Below are 21757 nucleotides of genomic sequence, written 5' to 3'. Positions count from 1 at the left end.
CCCATTCAAGGATTCCACTAAAATCCTTACTCCTTAAATTGGGACGGAGCTTCCTTTACATCCACTGTTTACAAGAGGTACAACTTCCTCCTAATCCGTTGCTTACAAAAGATACAACTCTCTCCTAAAATCCAGTTCACAACCTGAACCGTGATTATAATACAATTTCAAATCTGCAAAACACTCAATGTTACTTCTAACAAAGCTAGTGGTATAATTAAAATTCATAACACATAATCATATGATGAAACTTGAAGCTCAGTATGTATGAAACAATATAATCTTTTTATGAATGAAATGCTTCAACACATAATTTCCCTTTTTATCCAATCTCCCAAAATGATGATATAAGTAAAAGTTTTGGAGAAATTATGATTCGAGTTCAACTTCTTTAATGCACAAATATCAACCGTGATCTTATCAAAAGATTTATCTTGAATATTATAACGATCAAAATCAAGAAGTTTACTTCCAAATATTCAACCACAATGCGATCTTTGTAATATGCAAATATATATACGATATGTATTCCAAAGATCAAAAACCTAATGTAATATTTTTCAGAAAATATCCCTCAATAATATATCATTATGAACACTAAGGATATTCAAACAAGTAGTTTTGTAATATTAAAAATATCAAGTCTTTGAATGAAAACTCACTTGACTCGAAAATATCTAATCAATGACAAAAGCTTTTCTCATGTGGTAATCTTATCAAAATGATTTAATATATGCACACTTAAGATCAACCTCTTAACAAATATTTAAAAATGGATTTTGCAATGACAAGCTCTTTGAAAAATGGATATCAATCAGCAAATCAGTTTAGATGAAGAAACTCTATGAGAATAACTATTAACGAGAAGATCGATTTACCAAACCTCAATACTAAAATGAAATCAAGATGTGTATGTGAAATCCTTTTTTTTTTTTTTTTCTGATTTGATTTGCCCAAGCTTGGTGGGTATATGTTGGAGTGCAGGCAATTGTATAGCAATATCTTCAAGTCTCTCAATTCTCTATCAAAAAGATGTTCTCTTCTTTTCTCGTTGATCTTAGCTTCAACATTAGGGTTTAGATGTTCAATATATAGGTATCTTACCCTTAGAATAAATCTCAACCGTTGGATAAAAAAATAGCTCGCATGTTCATTCATTAAAAAATAGATTTTTAAACTTTCCCGTAGGTTCAGACGACTGAGGTTAAAGACCCAGATGATTGAAGCTCCTTAGAGCTTCGAAAAATTAACCTGGACACAGGGTTAGACGACTGAAGTTGGGGTTCAGTCTTTTGAAGTGTCAGGTTCAAACGTCTGAAGTCTGAGTTCAGTCTTCTGAGGTGCTTTTGTCAAGTTTTGTGTTTCACCATTAATTCTTCCTGCGACTGAACATAATCTTCGGTCTTCTGAAAAAATTCAGACGACTGAGCTTAACTTCGATCTTTTGAAGTAGCAACTTCAGGTGACTGAACGTTGAGTTCGGTCTACTGAAATGACCAATTCCTGGATTTTTCTTTTTAGTTCAAAAAAATCTGCTTTGTTTTCTTTCTTTGCCCTTTTATAAAAAAAATTTTCGGGGTTTTGAAAATATATCTAAGTCCATAGATATCCCCTAATGATGTTTATGAAATGCATGAGTCCTAAGTTCATTCTAGGGTATATGTTGAACCTCAAATTAAATTATATGAAATGTGTTGACCCTATGGGTCATACCCTGTTTTGATTATGACAAATACTCTAGTATTTAATGGTTTGATGAGTTTGTATGCAGGACAGATCGAATGTATCCTATGGTGCACACACACGACACATGAAGTGAAGACCTAAAAACCCTACTTATGTTGTATTGTAATTTAATCATTTATTTGGGTCTGTAATAGTAATTAGGAGAACATGGTCTGTAATAATTAATGCCTTACCTGCATGGTAGGATCGATAAGCTCAAGACCATAGATGGACCTTAGGGAACACCCTTCGATCGACCGACACTGAACTTCTTTCGGTGTCTTCAAATTGGACTTCAAGTGCCCCTAGAACACTCACGCATGTATACATATGTTTGAATATTTGACTTTAGTAATTGCATGCTTGAAAAAGGACAAAAATATACAAGTCTTGTACTTTTGGTCGACTGACCCACACAGGTCATTTCCTCTTGGTCGACCGAGCCCTTACAGTTCATTTGACCCCGATCGACCGAACCACCTGGGAGTCAACATTTTGACCTCCCAATCGACCGAGCCCTTACAGTTCATTTGACCCCGATCGACCGAACCACTTGGGAGTCAACATTTTGACCTCCTGATCGACCGAGCCCTTACAGTTCATTTTACCAAGGTTGACCGAACCACTTAGGAGTCAACATTTTGACCTCCCAGTCGACCGACCACTTTTGTACTCAAATGACCTGGTCGATCGAGGGTCTTCGGGAGATGGCCCAACAGTCTGGTCAACCAAACCATTTAGTTCAAAATCTCCTGGTCGACCGAACCGCGCTAATTTGAAAAATCGCCTATCCCAGTCGACCGACCATTTAGTTCATTTTTCTCCTGGTCGACCGAACCTAGAAAAATTGCCCTTGACACATATATATGGTCGACCGAGTCTTCAGTTCAAAATCCCCCTGGTTGACCGAACCATTTAAGTTCTAGTCGACCGAAACATTTCTGGTCAACCGAACCTCTCGGGTTGTCCCTTAATTTTTACCGTGGTTAATATTTTTAAACGGGGTTAACTTGGTTAAAATATAATAAAACTTTCCTAATAATCCCATATGTGTCCTTAACGGTTATATTTTAAGGGTAGTCTATATATACCCCTTCATTTGGAAAAATTAGCAAAAGATTAGCAAATATAATTAGCCAAAATCCTCTCAATCTCAAAAAGCCCATATTTCATATTCAAGCTTTAAACTCCTACTCTTACTCATTTATATTGCAAATACCTCCTTATAAGAGTGTTCTTGTGCTTATCTCACCTAACTTAAACTCTCTTTTGGTTGTTTTATTTATGATCTATATTTCATAGAGAGTAAGCTACAAGTTCTCCTAGGGGGCTTCATAAATAAGCCTTTCATAGGAAAACTCCCTTAGGCTTCTGAGTTTTGCATTTTCATTGCGATACTCAAGAATTCATATTGAGTTTTGGTTGCGAAAAATATTTTATAAATCGTTTTTCAAATATCTCTTGTGATTTATCTTGAGAAAAATATTTTGAGATATTTGCTTGTGTGCTGAAGATCTTTGTCACTATACTTTTTGATTGAGAATATCTTCTTAATACAAAGATCAAATAAATATTTTTGCAAACCATCTTTGAATATTTCTTGTGGTTTATATTGAGAAATATTATTTGTTGAGATATTTGAAGTGTGCTTGTGATCTTTGTTTGTGCATTGTGACTGAAATATTATTTTGATACAAAGATCATACCATTTACACTCTCACGCACTGATTGTTATATTTGCATAAATATTTGAGAGTCAACACTTAGACTACATCGAGCTTATCAAATCCTATCTTTTGGTAGTGTATTAATTATACTGTACATAACTAGGTACATATCTGCTTTACACGAAAGCACAATCACTGTACCATTTGATTGTATTTCAAATCTATTGTATTTCCAGGCATGGGCCTGAAGAGGGAGACTAGCCCTGGAATAGTCCCGGATTGGCTTAGACCCGGTTAGGAAAGTTAGGTGTGTCGTCCTGTTAAGGCGTGTAGGTTGAGGTCAGCCCCACTAATTGACCTGGTTAAGGTTGAGGTCAGCCCTGTGCTAATTGACCTGGTTGTTTAGGTGCCGCTCCACCCGTTAAGTGAGCCTATAGTGGTAATCCTTGTGCTTGTTGGCCAAGGTGGGGACGTAGGCAATTTGACTAAACCTCGAAAACATTTCTGGGTGTCGTCTCTTTTATTGCTTTATTGTGCATGCCTGGTTAAACGTTTATTGCAGTTTAAATTCCATTGTATATTTACATTGATTTATTTTACATGTACTAAATTGACCTTAAGCTTGTGTAATACTGTTATTAGTGGTTTGACTTAAGGCAATAAATTTTAAAATACCAATTCACCCCCCCTCTTGGGATTGCACCAAAGCTAACAAAATGTAAGTACATTCAGTTCTAAATACTCATTCTCATGACGATCTTGAACTTGCCGCTTGCATCTTCATTCTTATACTCTTTTGGTTCCATGGATTATGCCAAGATATGTATGTTTTAATCTTCGTGGCTTCCATGACTTGTTATCCTTCCGTGCATGCTATATATTGTCCATGTTCACAATCTCAATACACAGATCAAATACCAAGTGATTTGTCATCATCAAATTGGATTGGACTCATAGAGTCAACACTGACAAATGTTTTCTGTAGGACCTTACAACTTGGAAGATGATTGGGACTGGTGAATTACAAGATGACCTGTACATATTGATTTCTTCAAATTCCTCTTCTGCTTTGCACAATAAATCTTCTATTACTTGTGTTTCTGTTAAGTCAAATGAAGCCTTGTGGCATTTTAGATTAGGACATCCTTATTTTTCTAGGTTACAACTTTTGAATAAACATATTCCTCATTTGTCTTCTGAATATGTCACATGTACTACTTGTCCTATTGCTAAACAAAAACAATTGCCCTTTCCTATTAGTAATAATCAATCTACGATTCCTTTTCATTGAGTTCATTGTGATATATGGGAGCCTATGTCAATTCCTACAAAGGAAGGATTTAGGCATTTTCTTTCTATAGTGGATGATTTTTCTAGAGCTACTTGGATTTTTTTTTTTAATGAAATCAAAATCAGAAGCTTTGTTACAATCTTTTTTTGTTCATATAGAAACTCAATTATCTGCAAAAATCAGGATTGTTAGGTTTGATAATGGACCTGAATTTTCTTTAAAAACATTCTTTGCTTCCAAAGGGGTCCTTCATCAGTTGAGTTGTGTTGCTACTCCATAAAAAAAATCTATTGTGGAAAGAAAACACCAACATATTCTTAATGTGGCACGATCTTTGCTTTTTCATGCTAAGGTTCCTATATGTTTTTGGGGGGACAATGTTCTTACAGCTGTTTATCTTATTAACAAAACTCTAAGTCATGTTCTTCTTAATAAAAGTCCTTTTGAACTCTTATATAATAAGCCTCTTTCTTATTCTCATCAAAGAGTATTTGGATGCTTGTGTTTTGGTTCTACACTTTCTCATAATCGAACCAAGTTCTCTCCTAGAGCTGTATCAGTTTTTCTTGGATATCCCTTTGGTGTTAAAGGATATATGTAGACACCCTATTTTTGCCCTAGCCAAATAGAACAAGGGGTCCCCTCTTATTATTCTTATTATTATTTTATTTTTATTATTATTATTATTATTATTATCATTATTATTATTATTTATTATTATTATTATTATTATTATTATTATTTTCCTATATTATTAGTACTTTACTATTATTTTACTAGTACTTTTATTATCTTTATTTTATTTTTACTTTACTATACTTATTATTATTATTATTATTATTATTTTATCATTATTATTATTATTAGCATTAGTATCTTATTTTGGCTATTATTATTTTTATTATTTTTGGTAATTTTATCATGGTTATTATTATTATTTATTACATTTAATATTATTATTATTACTTTATTTTAATTATTATTATTATTATCGATAGTATCTTCATTTTTATTTTATTTTTTTATTTTTTTTATATATAATCATTTATTATTGTTTACTATTTAGTAGTATTACCTTATTATGATATTAACTATTATTATTATTTCCCATTTCATTATTACCAAAAGCCTAAAAAATAAAATAAAATCAAATCAAAAAAAAAAAAGGAAAGTTTCTTAGGTTTTCAAAATTTTTTTTTTTTTTTATAAAAGAGGGGCAGCGCACACGAACAAGGAGGAGCAGAGCACAAAGAAAGAAAAGAAAATTCTGTTTGGCTTTCTCTGGTTCACAGCAGCAGTAGCAAATCCAGCCGCTGCTCTTCAACTTCTTCATCGTCTTCTTCTTCTTCTTCTTCTTCTTCTTCTTCCTCTCCGGTCCTCTTCCATCTCTCCATATCCCATCTTCACCGACCCTCTCATACTAACAGCCTCACCACACCACAACACCCCCATCAACTCCGACAGCCTCCCACGGCCAACGCACCAGCCTACCTTGCTGCACCAACCACCACCACAGCAACCAGCAATTCTGGCAGCAACCAGCAATTCCGGCAGCCATCTCCACCACCGGCAACACCCACTGCAACTCTCGGCCACCTCCAGGTCCTCCGGCAACTCTCCACCAACCCGAGCACCCCTCTTCAGCAGCCAGGAGCAACCACTGCTGCACAGCCCCGCCGGGTTCTCTCCAGTCCGTGCACCAGGAACCCCATCAATCTCTGCAACTCACGGCCACCTCCGGCCACGCACAACATCGACCCCCTCTCTGTAAGTCTCCCTGTTGTATATACTTGCACGCACACACTAATACATATATATATATATATATATATATATATACATATATATATATATATATATATATATATATATTGGTTTAGCTTGTATTTTATTACATAAGAGTTTAAGTTTTTATATGTTACAGTGTGTATATCTTGCAGAACCCACACATGCGCACACACTGTTGTACACACAGCACACATGAATATACATATATATTACTGTTAGTATTAATATGTATATATATATATATATATATATATATATATTCTTTTATATTATGTATACATTAGTGTTAATGTTAATATGTATATATATATATATATATATATTTTATATTATGCATGTATATACATATATAAATATATATATATATATATATTAATTACTATTAGTGTTAATAGGTATATATATATTTTCTTTTATATTGATCATATTAAATATTATTCTCTATATATTATTATTAGCAATATTATGGTATTATTTGTATGATATTATCAACAGTGATGTTATGATATTATTATTTAACGATATTATTATTATGTTAGTATTAATATTATATTGTTAGGTGTAGCATTATTATTATTATTATTACTTATTTTGCATGGCAGTTTTTTTTTTCTTTAATAATTGTTATTTATTGTTATGAACTACCCTTATTATTGTTATGTTGTAGATAATATATATATATATACCCATGTCCATATTTTTAATTATTTTCATATTTAATACCCATGTCTATATTTTTTTTTATTGTAAATATTAATTGATTTGTTCCCATTGTTGTAGGGTTTCTTTTATTTGCAGTGGTAAGTAGTCTATTGCCTTATATCTAAATTGTGTGTATATTAATACATTATTTGTTGTAGCATTTAATTAACTATGTTATTAATTGTGGTGCATTATTTACTTAGTATATATTGTGCATTTAGGGTTTTTATTATTATTGCATTCATTTTATGTTTAATATTTGTATATTTAGGTCCGTGTATTAATTTTGGTGGCCATACTAAATAGGTACATATTAATTTTAGAAGTAACTTGTTTCCATAAGTTGTTATTTTCTTGCCCTTTTCATTGGTTTCCATATTTTAATTCTAAGTTCAATTTGTTTCTTTAGCTAATTGTTTACATATATGTGTATTGTGCACCTCCTTAACAGTGTGTTAATATTAAGGTAAATATCATATAATTAAAATATGTATATTATCTTTATTATTAGTCAGCAATATTATTATTATTATTATTATTATTATTATTATTATTATTATTATTAATACTATTATATTTATTATTATTATTATTACTATTATCATTATTATTGTATTTATTATTACTATCATTATTATTATTGTATATTATTATTATCGTTATCATTATCAGTATTAATATTATTATTGTATTTTATTATTATTATTATTATTATTATTATTATTATTATTATTATTATTGTTATTATTATTATTACTCTCATTATTCTATTTTGAAGTATACATATATTCAATTGTGATATTTTTAGTAATTATATTAACTTGTTATTATTATTATTATTTTCAAATTTAATCCCTATGATTTTAATGCGGGGGTATGAGCCTTCGGGCTTCACGTACCTTAAGCTCTGAGGGAATATATTTATTTATTTATTTTTCATATGTAATTATAAATTCATAAAAAGGAGTAATTTAAAGACTTATTAGATTAACTTAGGGATAATTTCAAATTAATTAGGTACCGTTCGTAAGAACGGGCGCGTAGGGGGTGCTCGTACCTTCCCCTCGCGCAACCGAACTCCCGAGCCTAACTCTGGTAATGTAGACCTATTTTACCCCTAACGGGGTAGTCATCACGTGTTCTAACCACACTAAAGGTTAGTGGCGACTCCGACATTCCATGTTTTTCCATGAAAATATTAAAATGATTTTAATTTCGCCGCTCGGGGCACACGCGCTCCTGGGACGTCGCGACAATATAAATTGTTAAATTTAGAAACTCAAGTTTGCTACATTTCTAGAGATGTGGTATTTCATGAAAATGTGTTTCCTTTTGAAAAGTCTTCCTCCATATCTTTTCCTTCTTTAGATATTTCTTTTTCTCCATATTTTTCTTCTGTTTCTTTTCCTACGATAGCTCTAGATTCTGAATTTTCTGCTTCTTCATCTGCTCCAACTTTTGACTTTCCTGTTACTGCATCTATACTTGATTCAGTTTTACATTCAGAACATCCTTCAGCTTTCCTTCCTCAGGTTGATCCTCCTAGAAGATCAGCTCGTACAAGACATCCTCCTACATATCTTTAGCCTTATCACTGTCAACAGGCCATGTTACATTTTCCTGATTTCTCTCATTCACAGGATGTTGGGCTCTCTTTTCAGAAAATTTCTTATCCCCTTTGTTCTTATCTTTCTTATGAGAAATTATCTGATTCTCATAATCATTTTGTTCTAGCCACTTCTATTCTTTTTGAGCCAAAGACTTTTTCTCAAGCCATTTCTTATCCTAAATGGAAGACTGCTATGCAAGAGGAAATTTTAGTCTTGGAACAGAATCATACATGGGACTTAGTTCCTTTACTTGCTGGCAAACATCCTATAGGTTGTAGATGGGTCTATAAACTGAAGTTAAATTCTGATGGCAGTGTTGAGAGATGTAAGGCTCGCCTGGTTGCTAAAGGGTATACTCAATTAGAGGGTTTTGATTATCATGAGACCTTTAGTCATGTAGCCAAACTTACAACAGTTCATCATTTTCTTTCCATTGCTGCTGTCAAGAACTGACACATTATTCAAATGGATGTGAATAATGTTTGTCTGCATGGTGACCTTCATGAAGAGGTTTATATGACATTGCCACCTGGTTTTGCCAGCAAGGGGGAGACTAATATGGTTTGTAAGTTTAAAAAGTCATTGTATGGTTTAAAACAAGCCTCACGACAATGGTTTGCTTAATTTTCTACTACTTTGACACCTACTAGTTTTACTCAAATCATAATCAGATTATTTCCTTTTCTTTAAGATTGAAGGAGCATCTATCATTAGGCTTTTAGTATATGTTGATGATATTTTAATTGCTAGAAATGATGTTAATACTATGGATTCTTTGAATACTTATTTGAATACTCATTTCAAGTTGAAATTTTTAGGTCCTTTGAAATATTTCTTGGGACTTAAAGCTGCTAGGTCTTCTAAAGGGATTCACTTATGTCAAAGGAAGTATTCATTAGAAATTATTGAGGATTGTGGCTTGCTTGACTGTAAACCAGCTAATACACCAATGAATCATAATTTGGCTCTTAAGTCTAGTGATGGTGATGAACTGGAAGATCCCTCTCAATATAGATGGTTAGTTGGAAGGTTGATATACTTGACTATAACAAGGCCAGACATTTCTTTTTCTGTTTAAAGGTTACGTCAATTTATGAGTAAACCTAGAACACCTCATATGGCCACAACTCATAGAGTAGTGCAATATATCAAAAGTACAATGGGATTGGGTTTGTTTTTCTTTGCCGTTTCAGATAGTTTTCAGCTGAAAGTTTATATAGATTCAGATTAGGTAGCTTGTCTAGATATTAGGACATTTGTTACCAGTTTTGTTGTTTTTTTTGGGTGATAATTTGATTAATTGGATGTCCAAGAAACAACATACTATTTATAGATCTTCAGTTGAATCAGAATATAGGGCTATGGCAACTATTGTTTGCGAAGTTACTTGGTTAAAAAATTTGCTTTCAAATTTTGGTATTTTGTCTCATCATCCGGCTTTAATGTATTGTGATAGTCAAGTTGCGATTCATATTTCTTCCAATCCAGTGTATCATGAAAGGACTAAACATATCGAATTGGATTATTACATTGTGAGGGAGAAATTATAAGATGGAATTATCAAACTATTTCATGAAGAGACAAATGATCATATGGCCGATATTCTAACCAAGACTCTCGGGTTGTATCAATTTAATCATTTTATTGGCAAGATGAGACTAGTGAATATATATAGTCCATCTTGAGGAGGAGTAATAAGTTTTACTGTTTTTCTATTTTTTATTTTCTGTTATATTAGTTTGTATTTAAGATTAATAAATTACCGTTTTGTCCTTAGGTATTTGTATATATTTTTCCTATTCTGTTCATCATTGTAATATAATGAAAATTGTATTTTTCATTTCTTGATAAAAGTATTTTTTTTAATATTTTTTAAAATGCTGTTTGGTCCAGCATTTTTTTTATTCTTCCATATTAAAAGACGACATCAAAGGGAAAAATAAAATTTCCTCCTAACTTTTCTTAAATATTTTTAAATAAACTCGCCGAACTTCGCCATCCTTCACATTGAGCGCCGCTAGGGACGAATAACGAGTACTGCTTGCCTTTCCTCCCAGACTGATTATTGGATACGCCACTAGTGAGAGTGGCGGGTTGCGTGAGATTAGAGAGGGAGAGATGGCAAAATCGGAGTGTGGAACTTGTTTGAGATGTCATCACTGTGCCGGTCCTCTTTCCAAAGAGATGGTAAATCTACAGATTCACATTCTATGCCTTTTCTCCATCTCTTTGTTGCGAAACGCTTCTATTTTCTGAATTTGGCTCAGTATCTGCTTTTAGCTGCTTCTTCTTTATCTTGTTGGTTCTTTTTGTTCTCTCTTAAATAGTTTTGTATCCATTTACTGATTGATTGTAGGAAACTAGTGATTGGACGGTTCGACCACTTATCAGGGATAGTTTCTCCATGGTAATTTCTCTCTTCGTATGTGCATTATATTTGTGAGTTTTTCATTTATTTATGACCTAAGATAAGTTGGTCTATGTTTGCTTGTTATGCTATAGATAGGTTCTGCGGTTGGTGGTACAACAAGTGCATTCTATGGATTCAACCATGGTATATTGTCTTATTTTCAATTCCTTTGTTTCTTTTGCCTTTTACTTATTTATTATTTATTTTTGTTTTTTGTTTTCCGGCAAAACTGATAGAACTCGAGCACTTTCTGTATCTGATTATAGAATTGTTGGGTAATAATTGATTTTCCAATTTATCAAAAAGAAAAAAAAGTCATCCATTGCCTAGACACCATGGATATACTCAAATCTTAGGGAACCCCGTATTCATTTACTTGTTTGTATTTTATTGTTCTGTATATATTAATTAAATCTTGGCAATCAAAATAATGATAAAATGGGGAAGTATATTTGGTTGCATTTAGGAACAACACAAGATTTGACTCCCTTAAGATCAATAACTTGATATGCATAAAACTAGCAAACTTCCAAGTCAGACCTTCATACTCTAAGCACAGCAATGCTAAAGGTTGACTAGTTCCATTGGTTTAACTCGCCTGTTCCAACCATGACATCATCATGACATGGTTGGGGATTTGAGAATAAAATTATCTTCATGAGGGTTCATCAGACTTCTAAGGCTGATCAAAAGGTGATTAACATTGATGTTTGGATAATTTTTCCTTTAGCATTTTTGAATTTGCAAGAAGGTTCACGTTGTATTTATTGTTGAAAGTTGATGAATTTTAGTGGATTTTAGGGAAGTTGGGCTTATCTTGTTTTGGTTTATGGCTCGTTAAGGATCTTGGAGGAAATACTTTTAGGTCAGTCGTGGCTGTACTTTAGGCTGAAACTCTTGTTGAATGGAAGGAATCGTTTTTGTTCTTGGAGAAATTTAGTAGGGTTGTCCTCATTTTGTTTGTATTCATGAGGGTGTGGAAGCGTTAGGTTGGAAAGCTTTCTTTCATGCTTTGAAGGAGATTGTTTCTGACAAATTTGAGAGTTTGAAACGATTGTTGGTGAGTTGGGATGGAAATGTGTTGATTGTGGTTTAGCCAATGTTCGGAGAAGCAATGATTTGGGAGGGAAAGTTAGCATTTTCTAGGGGCTCTCGCTGGGGTTTTCTTACATCAATGCTTTTATAATTCCTCCGGTGAAGCCTGCAAACATTGACGCCAAGTTGCTTGGCTTGAACAGGAGGTATTTTCTATTTTTAACACCTTCTTCGAGATTTGGTAGATGGGGTTTTTCGAATTTAAATTTAATGATGCCAAACAGCATGGCCTGAAAAATAGGGATTTTCTGATTTTGGCAACTTTTCTTCGAGATTTGGTTGGTGGAGTTTTTTGAATTTAAATTGAAATGATGCCAAAATGCTTGGCTTGAATAGTAGGGATTTGGTTTTGGCACCTTCTTAGAAAATTGATAGGTGGGGTTTTCGAATTTAAATATAACCATATTGGTTTAAAATTTAAATTTAAGTCGACCTTAGGATTTTGGATTTGTTAAGAGATGGGTAGTAAGGAGTTGGGTTGAGGGTTGAGAAGAAAAGACAAACCAAGTCCAATGATGATGCATGTCTGGATGATATAAGGGAGTTGGGTGTGGATAAGTCTAATACAATTGTTGTGGCACCTAAGAATTAGGAAGGCTGGTTACGGGAAGGATTTTGAGCTAGATCAAGTTAAGTCCACTTTGGATCGTAAGTGTTGAAGCCCATCAAAATAAGGAAGGAGAAGCATGTGATTTTGGGATACAAAGAATAGGTTTTGATTTTCCTTGCGGTTTGAAGACTCAAAAGCTGGAAGATAATGCCTTGCTCTGCAACGTCCAAGTGAAGTAGGTTAAAGAAAAAAAAATGCTAGAATCAAGTGTTCCAATTTAAAAAGTTCTTTATTGTCTAACATTGGAGGTGGGTTGCACTTGTTGGAGGTTTTTGGTTTGGATAGGAAATTTTATTTTGATTTTGATGAAGAAATGGGAAGTATGTGTGAATATGATATAGGATTGCTTTTGGATCAACTGTTGGTTGGGAATGGGATCGATAGGGATGATATTCAGGTTGAATTTCCAAGTTTTGATCCTACGCTTGTGCCTGTGAATGAGTCAAATTCTCTAATTGGTTTGTAAGTTGTTCCTTTGTTGGAAAAGCTCTCTAAAGAAGCATAGGTTGTGTTCACCATTTGGGGAACTTTGAAAATTGAGTAATAGATTTGGTCAAATTGGATTCTTCAGGCCATTGTTTTTGGATCTTGAGTCTAATTCTATTGATATTCCTTGAGATTCCAAGTTATTGAGAGGGTGTTTTACAAAACTCTTATTCTAAAAAATTTATCCTTCCCATTCCCAATCAATCTAATTTTACTAGTAATGTTGAATGCCAAGCAGGGGATTCCTTTAAGAGAGAAGGCATTGCTATTAGTTCTTTTGGGGGTGGGGATGGTGAGAGAGACAAGACCCACAAAAATTGCTAGAGGATATGGGTTTAAAGCTACTGAGTCCCTTAGGTCATAAGGTGAAGTTGGGGGTGACTCCTAGCACTTTTGAGAGGGGAAAAAGAGGTTCAAAAGGAACTCAATAAGTTTGCATCTTCTATTAATAATAACAATAATAATTTTTTTGGGGGGGCGGGGGGTGGGGGTGGTGGTGGTGGTAAGGGAGCTAAATTATGAAGCTCATTTGTTAGAATATTAGGGGTTTAGGGGATGTTAGGAAGAGGGCTTGATTCAGGAAGTGTTAATTAGGCATTTGTTAAATTATCAATCCCGAATATCTTTGTAAATAAAATAAAAATTAGGAAAGTGGGTAATTATGGGGGATTTGATATTATTCAGTAGAAAATTGTTTCCTTGTTTAGAATAGGTAATCGTATTATATATTGGATTGTACATATGAACAAAATAATGAAGAAAATATTTTTCAATTGTTTCTTCTTTCATGGTATCAGAGCTAGGGTTTCTTAAACCTAGCTAAACAATGGCTAACAACAGAGGCTCTACCTCCTCTACAAACATCATCGGTGACTCAGAGTTTACGTCCGGTGGGGGTACGAATGGACTGGATAACACAGTCTTTCCACTCTCATTGGAAAAACTAAACGGAAAAAATTTCCGTGAATGGGCTCAGTCCATGAAACTGGTGATTGAGGGAAAAGGGAAGCTTGGTTATCTTACTAGTGAGCGGAGGAAACCAGACCCTTTTGACGCTGTAGCCTTGCAAAGATGGAGGTCCGAAAACTCCATGGTCACGGCTTGGCTTGTCAACTCGATGCAACCATCAATCGGAAAAATTTACTTGTTCTTGCCAACGGCGAAGGAAGTCTGGGAAGCCGTACGTGAGACGTACTCCGATGTTGAAAGCTACTCTCAAATCTTCGACATCAAGACCTGATTGTGACAGATGAGGCAAGGTGAGAGAGTTGTTACTGAGTATTTCATGGAGATGATTCATCTCTGGCAGGAGCTCGATCTGAGCATCGATGAGGAGTGGGAGTGCTTCGGTGACAGCACGCGATACCAAAGGAGGCTCGAAAACGAGAGGGTCTTCGAGTTTCTTGCCGGCCTGAATCGAGAGCTCGACGACGTGAGGGGACGGATCCTTGGCCGGCGACCTCTCCCTTCAACCTGAGAAGTCTTCGCAGAGGTCAGGAGGGAAGAGAACAGGAGGCGGGTGATGCTGCGGCCTCAAAATGAATCCGCTTGGCTGGACCCTCCTGTACCTGTATCCGCCCAAAAATTAGATGGGCTACACGCTGGGCCGGATGCCTCAGCTCTTGTATTAAAAGGCCCAGGGGGACCTAGTCAACGACCACAAAGAGGAAAAATATGGTGCGAACATTGCCAAAAAACAAGTTATTCAAAAAATACATGCTGGGAGATTCATGGAAAATCGGCAGATTGGAAATCGAGACAATACCAAAAAAATCATGGGTACCAAGCCAGCACTGACGGATCAACTGAAAGATCACAAGGAGAGAACAACAATACCCTGTCCAGCAGTGCATTTAGTCCTGAACAGTTGGATCAGTTATATAAGATGATTTCATCAATGCAAACATTGGGTCAGTCTTCCTTTGGTTCCCTGGCTCACCAAGGTAATCATCTGTCAGCTTTAAAAACCACATCTTGTTACAAATGTCCATGGATAATTGATTCGGGTGCATCCGATCATATGACTGTGTCTTATTAATATTTTTCATCCTACTCACCATATGCTGGGAATTTGAGGGTAAAAATTGCAGATGACTCTCTCTCACTAGTTGCTGGAAAAGGAAGTATTCGCATATCTGATTCCTTAACTTTACAATCGGTCTTACATGTCCCCAAGTTATCGTGCAATCTGTTATCTATCAGTCAGTTAACAAAAGACTCGAATTGTTTCGCTAAATTTGTTTCCTCTCATTGTGTTTTTCAGGACCTATCATCGGGGAAGACGATTGGCACTGCTAAAGCGTATGAGGGACTCTACTACTTTGAGGAGGCAAGTTTGAGTGAATTATGTAATACTGTAATTTGTGATTCTGCATCTACTTCTAGAAATAGTGAACTTTTGTTATGACATTCATGGATGGGTTTGTTCAAATAAAATGGCTTCTGAGTTTCCATGTGAAGTATGTGAGCTTGCTAAACATAGTCGTACTTCTTTTCCATCATCCATATACAAACCATCTCGCCCATGTGCTATATGTTTTACAGTGATGTATGGGGTCCCTCACGTTCCCTAAATCGCACCAATACAAAATGGTTTGTAACCTTTATCGATGACCATACTCGTCTTTGTTGGGTCTACTTACTGAAAGACAAAACTGAAGTCCGCTCCATTTTCATCAATTTTCATACCATGATTCATACACAGTTCCAGACTCATATTCAGATCCTACGTACTGATAATGGTACGAAATATTTTAATACCATCCTGGGAACTTATTTTCAAGATAATGGGATTGTTCATCAAAGTTCTTCTGTGGATACCCCTCAACAAAATGGGGTTGCTGAACAAAAAAATAGACATATACTTGAAGTAGCCCGGGCATTAATGTTTACTACCCACATGAAACATTATTTTTGGGGCGATGCCATCTTAACAACCACGCATCTCATTAATCGAATGCCAAGTCGAGCACTCTCATTTGTCACCCCTCTTCAGAAATTTCAGGAACAATTTCTTACCTCTCCACTCCCTTCCAGTCTCCCACTGAAAATTTTTGGTTGTACTCTTTTGTTCATGTCCATGCACACCATCGCGATAAATTGGATCCTCGTGCCATGAAATGTGGCTTCCTTGGTTATTCACCTACCCAAAAAGGCTACAAATGTTATGATCTGGTCTCAAAATGGCTGTTCGTTAGTCTTGATGTCACTTTCTTTGAAACCACTACTTATTTCCCAAAGCCCTCTCTTCATGGGGGGAAATGGAGTGAAGATCGGTTCTTTGATCCTTTTACTACTGAATCTGCGGTTACTCCAGTTACTCCATTCCCTGACCCATCTATTGAGTCTTCCATTGCATTACTTCCCGACTTGCCAAACACAACTGAACACTTACCCTCAGGGGGAGATGCAGGAGAGCAAAACAATGCAGACATACTGGTTTACTCAAGAAAGCCAAAAACAAAGGAGAGGGAGAATCTCATACCTAAGGCACCAAGAGCGTTGGAACCGATGATGGCTCCGAATAATCATGAGCCCTTGCCTTATCCTGATCTGGTAATTGAGTCTTCCTCTGATAATTCTGCACCTGATGATATCAATTTACCTATTGCAATCAGAAAATAAACTAGGTCATGTACTCAATACCCTTGGTCGAAATTCATGTCTTATAAAACTTGTCTACAGGATATCGTATGTTTGTCTCTAATCTTAACAGGATGAAAATGCCAAAAAACATTCAGGAAGCTCTAGAAATACTAGAATGGAGAGAGGCAGTCATGGAGGAAATGCGAGCCCTAGAAAAAAATGGAACTTGGAAGTTGACAGATGTACCGAAAGGGAAGAAGCCAGTGGGTTGTAAATGGGTCTTCACAGTGAAATGTAAATCTGATGGAACAGTTGAAAGATATAAAGCCAGACTTGTTGCAAAAGGCTTTACACAGACCTACGACATTGACCAGTGGCAAACTTAAATACAGTTCGGGTTCTCTTGTCTCTGGCAGCCAATTTAGATTGACCACTACAACAACTTGATATTAAAAATGCTTTCTTAAATGGAGAATTAGAAGAGGAAGTTTACATGACTATGCTACCAGGATTCAGTAGAACAGGTGAAGAAAACAGAGTGTGTAAACTAAAGAAATCGTTATATGGCCTCGAACAATCTCCTAGAGCGTGGTTCGACGGATTCGCAAAGGTACTAAGGAATCAAGGGTATAGACAAGGGCAATCAGACCATACACTATTCTTCCAACAGTCTGAAGGAGGTAAGAGAACAATTCTAATAGTGTATGTTGATGATATAATCCTTACTAGTGATGATACTGTAGAAATGGAGAGACTGAAGAAGGTTCTGTCTACTGAATTTGAAGTTAAAGACCTGGGACAGATGCGGTATTTTTTGGGCATGGAAGTGGCAAGAACGAAAAAGGGAATTAGTGTTTCTTAGCGAAAGTATGTTACTGACCTCCTAGTTGAAACTGGCATGCTAGGGTGCAAACCCAGCGAAACCCCGATAGAAACAGTAAAGAGGGTTGAAGATTGTGGAAAACCAGTAGAAAAGGAGAGGTATCAGAGATTGGTTGGCAAGCTGATCTACCTATCAAATACTAGACCAGATATTGCATTTGCAGCCAGTGTAGTAAGTCAACACATGCATTCACCAAAGGAAGTTCACTTAGATGCTGTATACAAGATCCTTAGATATCTCAAGGGATCCCCGGGAAGAGGACTCTTCTTTAAGAAATGTGAAAGCAAGGAAGTAGAGATCTTTATAGATGCAGATTGGGCAGGATCAGTGGAAGATAGAAGGTCCACCATAGGATATTGTACATTCGTTTGGGGAAATCTCGTAACTTGGAGAAGCAAAAAACAGAATGTGGTGGCTCGTAGTAGTGCTGAAGCTGAATTCAGGGTAGTCGCTCAAGGGATTTGTGAAGGATTGTGGTTACGAAAACTATTGGAGGAATTACGGATACCGGTGAACCTTCCTATCAAACTCTATAGTGACAATAAGGCAGCTATTAGCATCTCTCTTAATCCAGTTCAACATGACAGGACTAAACATGTGGAGGTAGACAGACACTTCATCAAAGAAAAAATTGAAGAAGGAATTATATGTATGACTTATGTACCAACCAAGGAACAAACTGCAGATATCCTCACTAAGGGGTTGGGACGACAGAGCTTCGATGATCTTATTAGCAAGTTGGAGATGATTAATATTTATGATCCAACTTGAGGGGGAGTGTTAAAATATCAATCTTGAATATCTTTGTAAATAAAATACAAATTAGGAAAGTGGGTAATTATGGTGGATTTGATATTATTCAGTAGAAAATTGTTTCCTTGTTTAGAATAGGTAATCGTGTTATATATTGGATTGTACATATGAACAAAATAATGAAGAAAATATTTTTCAATCGTTTCTTCTTTCAACATTCTTTTGATTTTTTTTTTTTACTTGAGGAAACTAAATTAGAGAATGTAGAGAGGGGGGGGTGTTGGTTAAGATTTTTTAGGAGAGGGTAGGTGTAAGGATTGGGATTTCATTTTTTCTCAGGGGCCATTTGGGGGCATTTTTGTTGTTTGGCATACTCATTCCTTTACTATAGTTGACAACCTTGTAGGTTCTTTTTCCTTTCAGTTTTGGTGGATATTAATGTAGATGCCATTTGTGGGTTAAGCTTGTTTATGGTCCTTCATGACCCAATTTTCGGGTACAAGTTGTATGCAGTTTTTTGGCTTTTGTTCCCCTTGATGTATGTGGTGACTTTAATATTGCTAGGTTTCTTGGGGAGAAAAAAAGGGAGGGATTTGCCCCTAGGTAATACTCTTTTCTCTTGGCCTATGGGTGGGAAGAGGGATGTCTAGTTGGTTAGATAGGATTTATTTTGTAGTGATTGGGAGGATGATTTTGCTAATATTTCCCAAATTGTTTTGTCTAGAACTGCATTTGACCATTTTCCTGTTTTGTTGTATGGTGAAGTGGGGTCCCTTTCCCTTTTGGTTGGAGAATATGTGGCTTGATCACGATTCTGTTCCTTTTGTGGTGAGAGATTCTTGGTGTGCGGATTTGGAGAGGGGTTAGAAAGGTTTTAGGTTCATAAGGAAGCTTAAGTGTCTTAAAGATTCTTTGACGATTTGGAATGGGGAAGTTTTTGGGGATGTAAGGAAGAAGGAGGATGTTTTCTTGGGGGAGTTAGATTTTCTAGATAGAAAATAGAAGGTGTTAATCTATTGGAGAGTGAGGAGGCTTAACCGGTTTCATTGAAGAATGAGTTGGAGGATTTGATTTTTAAGGAAGTGAGGAGTTGTAGGCAAAAGACTAAATTTAAGTTGAAAAAAGGTGATTGTAATACATAATTTTCATAGGTTGGCTAATGGGAAGATGAGGAAAAACATGATTAGGAATTGGATTTGGAGGGAGATGAGGTTATTTCCAATTCTTGATTGATTGCAAATGAGATTACTAATTTCTTTTCCAATTTTTTATTAAGAGGAGGATTTTTGTATGCCTATGATTGAGGATGTAGATTGGAATCCCATTTCTAGGGATCAAATCAGTTGGCTGGAAAAACCTTTTACGGAGGATGAGGTGAAGGAAACTGTGTTTGGATGGAGAGGGACAAAGGTCTGGGTCCAATGGGTTTAATCTGGCCTTTTTTCAAGATTGTTGGGATATGGTTAGGATGGATTTGTTAAAGGTCTTTAATGAATTTTTATTGTAATGAGATTCTTAGCAAGAGCATTAATTCCACTTTCATCACTTTGGTGCCTAAGAGGAATAGATCTACCAAGATTTGCCAATTTTTAGGCCTATTAGTTTAGGGACTAGTGTAAATAAGATCATTGCTAAGTTACTATCTAATATGTTAACTGAGCTGTTAGATGATTTTATATCTAAGGCTCAATGTGCATTTTGTTGGGGGGAAAGGGGGGGGGGGGTTAGGCAGATTGTGGATCCTATTTTGGTTGCTATTGAGGTTGTAGAGGAGGTTCATTGAAATAAAGAGAAGGGCATTCTTTTCAAATTGGATTTTGGAAAAGCTTATGATAGGGTTAGTTGGAATTTTTTGGATAAGGTGTTGGTTTGAAAAGGGCTTGGGGAGAGATGGAGGGGTTGGATGAGGGGTTGCTTGTCTAATGTTTTTTTTTCTCAGTTATTGTGAATGGAGAACCTAAATCATTATTTAGAGCATCAAGAGGTGTTAGACAAGGGGATTTATTATCCCCATTTTTGTTTCTTTCGGTTGTTGATGTTTTGAGTAGAATGGTGGAGATGGCGGTTGACAAGGGTTTAGTTAAAGGGCTGGAAGTGGGCAGGGAGGGAGTTTGCATGTCCCATCCCATCTTTGTTGATGATACTATGTTTTTCATTTTGTGATCATAGAGATTCTGTTTTGTACATTTTGACTCTTTTTCAAATATTTGAGAGGGTTTCTAGGATTAAAATTAATTTAGGGGAGAGTGGTATTCCAATCATCAATTTGACATCTAGTAGGTCTAGGGAGTTGGCTTTGTTAGCGGGTTGTGGTCTTTTGGATTGGCCCTTATCTAGAAGACTAGGTGTCTTGTTGGGGGTAATCCTAGGTCCGTGGTTTTTGGGGATCCAATGGTGGAGAGAGTGTCTAAGCATTTGTGGGTTGCAAGGTGCATTATTTTCTTTAGAGGTCGCATTACTCTCATTCAGGATTGTCTTGCTAGTATCCTTCTTTATTATTTGTTTGTTTTTACGATTCTATTGGGGATATCTAGTAAGATTGACATCATGTGAGATTTCCTTTGGTGTTGGGGGGATAAGAGAGATCATATTTTTAGTTAGGAGACTGTCTGTTTGTCTAGGTTAGAGGGGGTTTGGGTCTTGGTAAGTTTGTGTTTGAAAACACTGTTTTTTGGCTAAATGACTATGCATTTGTTCCTATCATTTCTTGCCTTATATTTTATTCTCTGCATACTTATGCTATGCCTACTATCTAGTTGATTAAAATAGAAAACTATTGAGGCGTTTTAGAACGAGCGGTTTCCCTTAGAGGAGTCTTCTCTTTGGCAATTGGCATAGAGTCATTAAAAAGTAAATTTGGTTTGCATGTGTTGGGATGCTAATTTAGGAATCATCTTTGGAAAGCTTGTGGAGGTTTATTTCTCAGTTCTACCCCCTCTTTGTTCCTAATACTAAGTTTGTCTTGGGTAATGGTTCTTGTATTTGTTTTTGGGAAGATTTTTTGGTGGGTAATGCTGCTCTATTATATTCTTGTCTTTACCATTTGGTTCATGTCATGATGAGGTTATTTCCTTCTTTCTATTTTCTGAAGGTTCTTCATTTCTTGGGACTTACATTTCCGTGTAACTCGTAATGATAGAGAGCAATGTTGT

At 35.6% G+C, this 21757-nt stretch overlaps 2 protein-coding genes across 2 annotated transcripts in view; both read left to right on the top strand.

Moving 5' to 3' along the window:
• The first annotated feature begins 9248 nt into the window (after window positions 1-9248).
• LOC131160791 (uncharacterized mitochondrial protein AtMg00810-like) lies at window positions 9249-9861 on the top strand. Its single transcript, XM_058116675.1, has 2 exons — window positions 9249-9344; window positions 9475-9861. The coding sequence occupies exons 1-2, from the start codon at window positions 9249-9251 to the stop codon at window positions 9859-9861; spliced, it is 483 nt and encodes a 160-aa protein (XP_057972658.1).
• An 870-nt stretch (window positions 9862-10731) lies between these two features.
• The window catches only part of LOC131159406 (uncharacterized), a 31396-nt gene continuing 20370 nt past the window's right edge, over window positions 10732-21757 (top strand). Inside the window, exons 1-3 of the mRNA XM_058114289.1 lie at window positions 10732-10970; window positions 11140-11190; window positions 11286-11337. Coding sequence (XP_057970272.1) covers window positions 10902-10970; window positions 11140-11190; window positions 11286-11337 — 172 coding nt within the window. The 5' untranslated portion in view covers window positions 10732-10901. The remainder of the gene's footprint in view (window positions 10971-11139; window positions 11191-11285; window positions 11338-21757) is intronic.

This window comes from Malania oleifera, chromosome 7 (assembly GCF_029873635.1).
Source record: "Malania oleifera isolate guangnan ecotype guangnan chromosome 7, ASM2987363v1, whole genome shotgun sequence".
Classification (NCBI taxonomy): domain Eukaryota; kingdom Viridiplantae; phylum Streptophyta; class Magnoliopsida; order Santalales; family Ximeniaceae; genus Malania; species Malania oleifera.
The sequence above is the reverse complement of the archived record's forward strand: the minus strand, read 5'-3'. Positions and strand labels throughout refer to the sequence as shown.

Excerpts from the sequence above, each read along its gene's own strand:
- LOC131160791 (XM_058116675.1), top strand. The coding sequence starts at position 9,249 with ATGGATGTGAATAATGTTTGTCTGCATGGTGACCTTCATGAAGAGGTT. Across the intron at positions 9,345-9,474 it reads GCAAGGGGGAGACTAATATG|ATTGAAGGAGCATCTATCAT; the intron begins GTTTGTAAGTTT and ends CTTTTCTTTAAG.